The 11,638-nt window shown below is 33.2% G+C and overlaps 1 protein-coding gene across 1 annotated transcript; it reads left to right on the forward strand.

Annotated features, from left to right (window-relative positions):
* The first annotated feature begins 5,321 nt into the window (after positions 1-5,321).
* LOC134258667 (interferon-induced very large GTPase 1-like) lies at positions 5,322-10,508 on the forward strand. The gene is made up of 3 exons (XM_062741211.1): positions 5,322-5,583; positions 6,305-6,442; positions 7,036-10,508. Exons 1-3 carry the CDS (start codon positions 5,322-5,324, stop codon positions 10,506-10,508), a joined length of 3,873 nt encoding a protein of 1,290 aa, XP_062597195.1.
* The last annotated feature ends 1,130 nt before the right edge of the window (positions 10,509-11,638 follow it).

Consider the following 11,638-nt stretch of genomic DNA (forward strand, 5'->3'; position numbering starts at 1 on the left):
GAAAATTTTAGTTTTTGCTTAAATTATTATTGCTAAGATAATGTACACATATATCATGCCAAATGATTTTATTTTTAAATAAAACAACATCTTTATGCCTATTCGAAAATTATGTCACATTTTCTGCAGTTGAAATCCCGTAAATGCAATACAACAATGATCAATATTTTTTTTATTCCTCAACTCATATCCATAAAACTATTTATACTATATCCTTACACAAGTATCCAATCATATCAATATCAATCTATCTGCTTCCACTTTATTTATTGGAAAATAAAGGAGAAAAGAAATATATTTAAAAATTCACCAGTATTGAAGAATGAGTTCACTCATCAAGAAAATGTAGGACAGATATCGATTCAGCATCCGAAGCAAGCCTATATGTATGCATCCTTAGATGTATCATCCATGCAAGTTTGGTCATTAAAGGGTTTATAGTTACTTGGAAATGAAACCTGCACAAAAACATTAACCTGTTCACTCATCCGGAAATGTTTCAGATTCAGCATCCGAAGTAAGTCTGGTAGTATGCATCCTCAGATGTATCATCCATGCAAGTTTGGTCAACATAGGGCTCTTAGTTACTTGGGAATAACACCTTCACCAAAAACTGCACCAAAAATGTTAACCTGTTAAAAAAAAAAGACTTGTTCATTCCTTTGCTGAGATTGCAGCATCTGAAACCTTGACTGGTACAATACAAAACTAGAAGCATCTTCCATGTATTTCTAATTAATAAAGGATATAAAAGTACTTAAAAATAAAACTGCTAAAAAAATAATCATAACTTGGGACGCCTACGCCGACACCGACGCCAAGTGTATCACATAAGCTACCCCAACTTCGTTGAGGTGAGTTAAAAAGTCTTTCAAGATTTTTCAAAGCCATGATTAGTCGAGAAATAGAGAAACAATCTCAATCAGCAAAAAATCATGTTTGTTCAAATAATGCCTCGATCTTTACTCCTCTGTCAGGGGTTATGTTTAGACCAAGATAAATTAAAACATTTTTGCAAAGTCTTATAAATGCGTGAAAAGAAGAAAACACTTGGTGTGGCCTTCAACTCGACATTTAGATATATTGACGACGTATTGTCAATTAACAAAAAATGGTAATTTCCATTCTTACGTCGATACGATATGTCCTGGTGAGCTTGAGATAAAGGATACCGAGGAGTCTGATATATTTGTTTCATATTTGAATATTTTACGTGAAAAAGACGTTAATTGTAATCTAACAACAAAGCTCTATGATAAAGTGATGACTTTAACTTATCTATCGTTAACTTTCCTTACTTATACCTTCATCACCTGCATACGGAGTTTATATCTCAGTTGATTCGAAACGCAACAGCATGATCTACTTATGCATGATATGAACTATTCCTAAAATAAGGTAAATTATTGTTAAAGGTTAACAAGATAATGAAACAAGAATATCAGAAGTCTCCTTTAAAGTCATCATTTCGTAAGTTTTGTGGTCGATACAATGACCTTGCCAACAAATACAATTTATCAATGTGTCAAATGCTGACTGACGTTTTTCATACTAATTGTTAGTCCATAATTTATACACCGATCATGACAAGGAGCACAGCGGGTTTGACCGGTCGGCAAGATATGCTCACTCCTCCATGGCACCTGATCCAACCTCTGATGTTTTGGAAGTCCGTGTTTGCCCTGCTCCTATTTTGTATCGTTTATAGACTTTTGATCTTGAATATTGTTCGTAATCTCCATATGTTTCATTCAAGACTGAATTTTTTTCTGTTTCTATGAAGCTAATGTGTTCAGACGATATGGTATATTGACATCCTGTTAAGTAATTGATTGTAAACATGTCTTTAAATTTAATTAAATAATATATTTTTATGCCCCAATAATCGAGGATTCGAGGTATGAAGTTTTTGCCCTGTCCCTCTGTCTGTTTGATTGTCCATAAAAACTTTAACTTTGTTCATAAATTATGATTGGTCGAAGCTATGGCTTTCCCATTTTACAGGTTTATTCCCTTTGACAACTTCTTTCTTTTGGTATTACCAAATTTGACCTCGTGACCTTGGAGTGTGACCCACTTTTAATCATTTTTTTGAAACTTTATTCAAAGCAAATTCACTCATAATTAGCTTCTTTTATTGAAGGATGTGCATAACTGCCCAATAGTTATACTTAGTGATTATCGCTCTTGTCTAATATTTTAGTTGAGTATTGTCCCTTTTTAATAAAAACACCTAAGGTTGCTTTGGTTTCAACTTCCTTAATATTCCAGCATCATCTTGGGTCGGTAAAAATTTTCCATCTTGTTATTGTGTATTATAAATTTATCCAGTCATGTAACTCATGAAAGTTGAAAAGTAAACTTTGGATTTAGATATACATAAATAAGTGCTTGACCTCTGCACCTCCTTTTACCACATTCTGAGATGGTGTTTGTGAACTCTGACCTTTGAACTATGAACTTGAATCTGAGTTTGAATATTTAATATTTATTTATGTAATCTTTGCTTTTGTGTTGCCAGAGACAATAATAACTTATAATAAATAATGATATTATATTATAAATATAATAGATTCAGTTGTGATGTAATTTCAATTTAAATTTAAATCAAACTAATAAACACGATACCTTAGGTAATTTTGATGATATGTTCATTTGACTGTTATAGAAATTCCAGGTTTAAACTTGAAGTATTAATCATTTAGCGTCCTGTTTTGCTTTTTTAATGTTCTTTTATATATACTATTATAAGAAAAATATAGAAGGGGACTTTCTTCTTCGTGTTTTTTGCTCCACTCTTCCCACAAAGTACATTAGAGTATTAGCTAGCTAGACTTCCAGGAAAACAGAATTCCGATACAGTATCGATCGAAAAAGTACTACTACCCAAATTCCTATCTCGACTAGAGAAAGCTGATTCAAAGTTCAAAGTTCAGCATCTGAACATATGATGTTTGTCCTTGAAGCACGGAAATTTTATTTCAATAGCGAAACACGTGTTTACCTCGTATACGCTGGTGTTTTCGAAATTTTTATCACTGGTTTCGAGATAAAGTCTGTGTACTTTAACCCGCGTTGGGCTTTATAGGACACATTGTGTGATTACGTGACTAACTGCATGTACATGTACTTTGTTTTGATGTGTTTTGTCTTGGCCTTTTTCTATTTCAAAGAGAGTATTGCAGAGAAACCCAAAACTATTCTCTACATCGACAAGCATAATTAAAGTTATCTCTAAATATAGACAACGCATTTAATCATTCAGCGGATATGTCCAGCTCATTAAACATGTTAAGCAAAAACACATCACATTTTACGATTATTTAATGCATAGTCTTCGTAACATAGAAACCGACTGGCGACCTGTTAATGTTTTTTTTACCTAGTGTCTGTGTCGCTACAGTGTATGAAAAAGCCTTGAACAATACAAAGTAACAATGGCAAATGTACCTTGCTCAGAGTTTTGAAAGATGATCTGAAGTTGATTAACGTGCATAAGTTAAAAAATAACTTTAGGCTAATGGGAATTCCCTATTTATTAAACACAAATTTAAACACATTTTGCGGTTCAATCCATGACAACAAGTCTTTTCGAAGTTTCTTAATATCGCTCTACATTGCGCTGCATACACCGTTGCATATAAATATATATAAAAATGAGCATCGTTTTCTGTAACCTAAAATATAATTATAAACTTTAAAAGTTTTAACTCTATACTTCACATAGTTTTGGAGCTATTGTAAAAATAAATTTTTGAACAAGTTGGCGTTTGGTGAAACCTTAACGACGTGTGCTACTGTTATGATTCCATGGAATATGTTAAACCATTATAAACGTGTTTTTAAATAATTATTTTTCTTCTGCTATTTAAATGTACACATAATCACGCAAAGAACTACCCACTATCTCGTGATCGAGTTTTCATCCAATCACAATGGGTTATATATGTGGAATAGTTTAATATTTATATGCCCATAATAAAAGTACGTTCTCCAAGACAGACAGACAATTACAGTAAGATTAGGAGAGACGGCAGGTAAATATTATTTTTAAAATAACCATAATTTCATTTATAACTTTGCATTTCTATCTAAACGTTTTCTCTAAGTAGAAAAAAAGTTAAACTATTTTTTTCTAAATATTTTGAAAGAATATTTACATAATTTTGATATTTTAGATTAAAAAACACTGAAAGCCTGTTAAGGTTTATGCGAATTACCAGTTAGACCAAAAAATGGCTGACGACAAGGTAGACGATAAAAGTGAACACGTCACTGATTCCGACTTTTTGCCATATTCTGTGTACAGTACAGAAAAAAAAGCTTCCTGTAAAAGTCCAGACGAAATTTCTTTACGTTCAACAGCCACAAACCCGACGATATTTGCATAGATTTATTTAAATTTATTACCCACCGATCAGGTCAATCGGAAACTGAAGTTGTCAGTTATATCTCGCATGGTGTATTGTTGAAAGGAACTCAATTGTCAGGATTGAACACTCTTGAGCATAGTAGAGAAAAAGTTATTGAAATAAAAGAAAATATAAAATTTTCAATACCATGGAAGCTACCCTTACACTACACAGAAAGATTTCGATCTTATCACCAACGCCGGCTATATGAAAGGAAAGTAATTAATTATGGCATTGAAAATACTGAGCTATGGGCGATGAAAAATGTACCAAAACGTGTTCGAAGATATTTGGGGGCTTTTCATACACGTTATACTCCTATTCCTCTTGCCTCGTGGCAACCCAAACTAGAGGATTTTTGTTTCAGTAGCGGCGCACTTGCCAACCTAAAAAAAATAAACACCTCTTATTGAGTAAGAAAATGAATGCAGCTGAAACTCAATGTAAACTGTTTTTAAAAACATATGGTTCGCATATCATTATTGGATTGGTTCACTTCGGAAAAATAGAAGTTCACTCACAGGAAGAATATCATGATGTAATTTCTACAGATGATCTTCTTGGAGGTGACGACTGTAGTATGGACTGGGTTATTACTCACAGGGATATTTTTAAGAATGGAGCCTTGGCTGGAATCTGGAACTTAATTTTGCAAGATAAATCTTCCTTCCAAAACAAATCAAGTTTGGCGGAGTTTGTACGAAAAAGTACAAAAAAGATAGCACGTTCATTGACTTTAAAGAAAGTGAAAGAAAAATTTTTGATTCCACTATTCAGAAACTGCACAAATATTTAAAATCAGAACAAAGCATTGAAAGAATTATTGCTGTGCTAAAGCATATTAATCATGACGTAGCTCAATTGGAAAACAAGTCTGTTTTTCATGACATGCTCAAAGAAAACTCAGATATGTCCTCCATGTTAAGGTCAGCTATTGAATACAACTCAAACAAAGAAGAAGAAATTGAAGTTCGTCGAAATTTAAAACGACTGCTATCAAAATCGGATGTAGATTTCAAAAACCGGGAAAGTATTGAAAAGTGGATCAATGAAGACATGCCTACTGAGGAAGATAAATACCCAGATATATTTGTGAAAGACCTGAAACAATTTTTTTCTCTTATAGAAGAAGAGGAATTTCTCATAACTGCCGCTAAGCGGTCCGACTTAAGTATCTCTTTAAACGTTTACATCACGATAATCTTTACAAGAACAGTAAAAAGATTTCTTTTATGTCTGAAGTCGAAACAATGTAAGCGGAGTACGTTTTTCTGATTGCAGCACTTTCTCTTTTCGGCTTCAATTTTCGACAGTGTATATTTGAAGAACAAATGGGTCAGGAAAAATTAGTTGCTCTTTCTCGTCATTCTAAAAAAAGTCTTGATATATTTGAAAAGTACGGAAGTTATTCTATCATAAAACAACATGCCTGGGTTGTTCAATATCTTATTCAAAACATAACACAGTGGGTACCCGAAACATCAGACCTTACAGAGCTCCCAGAAGAAATAGCGAAAAATACCATACGATTAGATCCTCAGGTAAAAGCATTGCTTAAAGACAAGAAAAATTTAAAAGAAGCTATGATATCGCTGTCCAAACTTTTACAAGAAGACAAAAATAAAAACATATGTTGGGAGCATTTGAAAAATGAGCTAGAAAATGATACAATAGACTCTATCATGACACAAAATGTCAATGATCGTTGTCATTTGTCAGAAATGTCTGAGAAATTGCAATACATAGTTCAAGAGCTAGACCTGAGGAAATACTTTCCAGGAAAATTGTCTGTCCAGGAAGCATTGGAAATATCTAGAAGAGGTTTGACGGTGCAAATACTACAAAAGACATCCCATGGGTTATCATGCATTCCATTATTTCATGTAATACAGGATTTATAGAGAAGAGTTACAGTTCACCTATTCCAAAATGGCAAGAAGTAGAGGAAGCGAAAATGGAAGAAGATTTGTCCGTCCATCCAATGGACACATTTTACACTGTGTGGTTATGCTGTGATCCATTCCTCAAGAGTCTGTTGGTAGAAAACTTGCTTTGCTAAAAATAGCAATTCCCCTTATTTACTTTGACTGCTATCAAGATTTAGTATGTTATCTGTGGGGGATGAGAAACGTCTTCATAGACGATACTTCGGGATCAGTTGCAACAACTTGTATGAAAACGATCGCATTTGCCAGAATAGGAAATTCTGACTTTCGATCAAAGTCAGAGACAATAAACAAACTATTGCAAGAGGATCACTCAACAAGTTTTCCCTTTTTTCACAGAAATTGTAGCTTTGGAGAATTCGAGCGCAATCTTTATAATGGTACTATTGAAATTTCATGGAATTTTAATCAAACCTCAACAACAGGAGGTATGTGCAAAATCGTCAAAGAAATGACAGTGTTAAATCTAAGAGGGGATGCAGCAGTCTATCGCGATCAGTTTGAAATATTAATAAATATATCCAATATTTTGATACTCTTCGTTGAATTCCCAGAATTAGAGAAAATCTCTTACCTACTTTGTCTTCTTAAACAAATACTTCGAAATGTTATTATTGTGACAAATATGCCAAAAAGTAAAACAAATGAGAATATAACATCAAATTGTTTTCTTGAAGGTCTAAATGTCATTTCTACAAATGATTCCCTAGGCCGTTTAAAGAACGATAGAAAAATAAAGGAAGAATTATGCAAAACAATTAACAAATTGCTTAACAATGATGAGGAGAAGGTGCAGTTAGAAAATGCAATAAAACTATTATGTAAGGAAGGATTTCTTAGATGCAATGATTGGAACAGTAAACCGCCACGTATTCAAAGATTTTTCTCATACTTGAAAACTGTTCTTCGGGATTTTAAAAGTAAAGATGCCATGCTGCCTCTTCAAGGCAAAGATTTACTGACCAGATGGAGTGCAATTCACTGGAAGCTAAAACAAACTAGCCCGTCAGAATCATATGCAATAGAGACAAAAATGGAAGATACGCTGTCTGAAATAAGAATTCAACAGGCTGAAAAATGCATTTCAAATATGGAACTAGTTGCAGATTTTATTGCCATAATATTGTCACAAAGAGGCTGTGCACAAGCAGTGCAGTTTTTTCTCTCAGACATTGAGAATTTATTGGAAGAAAAATCAAGAAAAATACTTCCTCAGATGACACATGAGCTAGTAGAAACGTATCGTCGTGAGTCAGGAAGAGACCAAGTAAAGACTATCCAAGAAAATCTGGAGTCTGCAAACTTTGGATTAGTTCATTTATTTCGAGAACTTGGGCAAATATTTGAAAGTTTTAGTTACTGCAAGGACATGTGTGATTATCATATTGAAAGAACGACATGGTTTGCTGTACAATTACTACCTCGTATTGTTGCCCACATACTTATTCTAGGTCGATCATTTGAGATAATGAATGGGGAAGCAATTGATATTTCATTAAAATGGGTAAAAGCTATATTTACTGAGATGGCAAAAATCAAAGGTAACAAGAGAGTATATTCAATATCTGTTTTGGGTATTCAAAGTTCTGGAAAGTCAACGTTGTTGAATGCTATGTTTGGCCTTGATTTTCCTGCAAGTTCTGGGAGGTGTACTCGAGGTATTAATCTACATTTGCTGCCTGTCACTAACCCGCACTTGAACTTTGAATATGCATTCATTTTTGACACGGAAGGACTTCGTTCTTCTAGTAAACATACAGGCAGAACAAGTCATGACAACAAGCTTGCTACGCTTGCAATTGGAATTGCTGATACAGTTATTCTTAATATTAAAGGCGAGAATGTTACTTGTATGGAAGATACACTACAAATTGTTATACATGCATTAATGCGGTTAAAACAGGCCAATAATGATATAGAACTTCGCCAATCGTGCATTTTTGTACATCAAAATGTCTATTTATTAGGCAATGGAGCCAAATTGGAGTCTGAAATTGAAGAGACCCTAAACAAATTGAATGCAATTACAAGTAACATTGCTGAACATGAACATATGGAGTATATATCTTCATTTAACGACGTTATATCCTTTGACTCTAGACATGATGTCATTTATTTACCCAATTTGTGGCATGGAACTCCACCAATGGCTCCTGTAAGCAAATCCTATAGTAACGAAGTACAGCGGATTGGAAAGCACGTCATTGAACAATGTTCCAGAAAATTTGAATCATTTTATAACATTTCAAATACCTTTTGTCGAATTGAAAGTATATGGAAAGGCATTCTTAATGAGGATTTTGTTTTTAGTTTTCAGAATATCATGCATATGAAAGCGTATAATCTTTTGCAAGAGGAAACAAGTCGTCAAAGTTATGCATTAGAAAAGTTTTCAAACGAATTTTGGAGAAAAACAGTGAAAACTGCTTTATATTGTGCTCCACGTCAAGACATAGAAATAACTGAATCGAGGCTTTTTTCTCAGTTCTGTACTGATTTGGACGAACTAACAACATCAAAAACAACATTCCTGGAACAATATATACATTCTTCTGATTTAAAGTCTGAAATGATACAGTGGAAAGAAACTAAAATCAGGGCAATAGGAGAAACATCAAACATCTTAAAAACAGTGTTCAAGCGCAAACTAAGTCGTCAGGTTTTTCACTATAAGGTAGAATGGAAATACAATGACAAAGATATGGAGAAAAAACTTCTTGAAAAAGTTGCCAAACATGCAAAAAGTATCCAAGATAGAAACTTTTCTGAAGATGAGAAAGAGACATTTTTTTCTGAAATGTGGGAATTATTATTAAATGAACACGTCTGCGATGTGCCACTTGAAACATACAAAGCAAACAAAAAGCAGCTTCGAGATGGAATATTGATTGTTCTTTATGGTGCATTTAACAAACACAAACACCTTCTAAAAGAGGCACTTAAAATCGAACCTATAGATTGCTGCCAAGAGCAAAACGATATGAACCTGGCATTGTCTGAAGAGGATATCCTTGATGAACATATTAATTTGAAATCAAAGCTGAAAATGATAAGGATCTTAAACCACAAAACTCTGCGGAAATGCAAACTGATGACTTTGAAAGTAACAAGGGAGATTTTCAAAGAAATTGACACCTATTTTAACCAAGCTGAAGAAGACTGGGAATACGACGAAAAAGATTTCAAGAATGACATTTTATCAAAATTATTAGAGAAAATAACCACACAAAACAAAGACAAAACGTTTTCTCTAACACCAGAGTATCAGATAAAATTTGCCATAAAAGCTGCACAAATCTCTTTCAGGGAATTTTCTATCCTTAATAGACGTTATGAAGATAAACACAGTCCTCGAGCATTTACCATTTCGAAAATGTCGCAAGCAAAACAGGTGTTTGAAAATATCCTTTTAAGAGAAGAAGAAACAGTTATTGTCTCTAACTATATATGCAATGAACTAAAATTGCAAATTAGAAAAAACGTAGAGCATTCAGTAGCAGAATTATTTAAGGGGAGATTGTTAGAACATTTTTCCTTTTTAAAACGCAAGTTGATAAATGCAATATTAGAGGATTTAGCTTTAGCTGAAAAGTTCAATACTTTTGTGTCCTATATAAAAGACCCTGAGGGCTTTGCTAAGCAGTGGATGAAGGAAAAAGCTGTTAATATGTTAAGCCAAGAGGGCGATGATTCTTGTGAGACTTACATTAGACGTCTCAATATTGATGCTTTATCGAAAGAAATTTCATTTATCATGGAGGTTGCAACTCATGTCAATAAAGATGTTCCAAATAATACAATTCGTTGCTGGATACAGACTTTCAAAGACAATCTTTTCGGCTACAAACTCGATACGGGATGCACAGCATTATTATCCAACGACTCCTTGGATGATGTGAAGTCCTTTTATACAAAGCTTGCAAAAAAGATCATGGATGTTGAGCTTGAATTGCAAAACGAATTTACAAATCAATCTGATGGTTCATTAACTACTGGAGGCAAAGATCCCTTTCTAACAGTATTTAATACTCTCTGGGTTGCAATGAGCACTGTCCTCTTTGTTTTGAGCCTTGTGAGAACACAACAAAAGATCACGTTAAAGCTGATAAAATTCCCCATTCCTGTGTTCAACATAGACCATTTGGAATAAAAGGTTTCTATTTCGTACAAACCAAAAAATTAGCAATTGAAAATTGTAACCGTTTAGTCAGTCGAAATGGTTTGGTGAAATGTGGACAATGGTGTCAGTGTGTAGAAGACAAATGTGAAATATATCATCCTTTAAAAGATTATCAAAACTGGATTCCCGAGTGGACCATTCCACCTAAAGATACTTCTGCATCTAAGTACTGGTGCTGGTTTACTGCCAAATTTTGTCTACAGTTGATGCAACATTACAAAACTGAAAGTCCGGAAATTCCAGACGGATGGAAAAGAATTTCTCAACATGATGCAATACAAAGTTTACTGACCCCAGAATGTGATAACAGCGACACTCAAAAAAAGCCTGTTCTTTCGTGGTTTGATAGAATAAAAGCTTTTTTTCATTAATATGACAAAATATTATGACCTTGCATATCCAAATATTTTTCTCCCGACTTTTCAACATCAATAAAAAGCTCAGAAAATAACAAGAATTAATAAACATGCAGCCAGTAAAATTTAGATATTTGTTTTCTAATTGTGTTTATACATGTTATAAGTAAAGATAATCACAGCTAATGGAAATCTTTAACTTTTTAGTGATTTTTGTTTTATTTTTTTAATTCTATGTAGTAGAAAGTATCATATTCATATAGTTCATTATATTCAATAAAATATTCTAAGTTACATATACAAAACAGGTGATGTACATAATTATATTTTTTAAAGAGTAATGGTTCCAATTTTTGTTAAAATTGGACTTATTGCTACTAAAATTGATAATTTTGAAAAGATAAACAGTCGAAAGCAAAATATTATTTGTCGGTGCAATTTAGATTCAATTTTATCAACTGTTTTTCTTCATTGTATATGCAGTGTTTCCGTTTTACAGAAGAGTGTATGTTAAACGTAAATTTACTGCCTCAATTTCATTTCATTATTACATCTTTATTTGTTATGATATTTTCTGTGTATTTACCAGTAATCTATATACAAGTCATGTATTTTAAAAACGACTGATGCAACAAATGTAGAACTTATAAGCTAACCAAACTTTTGCGAAATATTTTTTTCCCTTTATGTATCTAGTCATCATAACATGAAATACAAGCTGAACAATATGTTAAGTCACATTGT

Source organism: Saccostrea cucullata, unplaced genomic scaffold (assembly GCF_032062105.1).
Source record: "Saccostrea cucullata isolate Sc308-1 unplaced genomic scaffold, CSIRO_AGI_Scuc_v1 ctg12895, whole genome shotgun sequence".
Classification (NCBI taxonomy): Eukaryota; Metazoa; Mollusca; class Bivalvia; order Ostreida; family Ostreidae; genus Saccostrea; species Saccostrea cuccullata.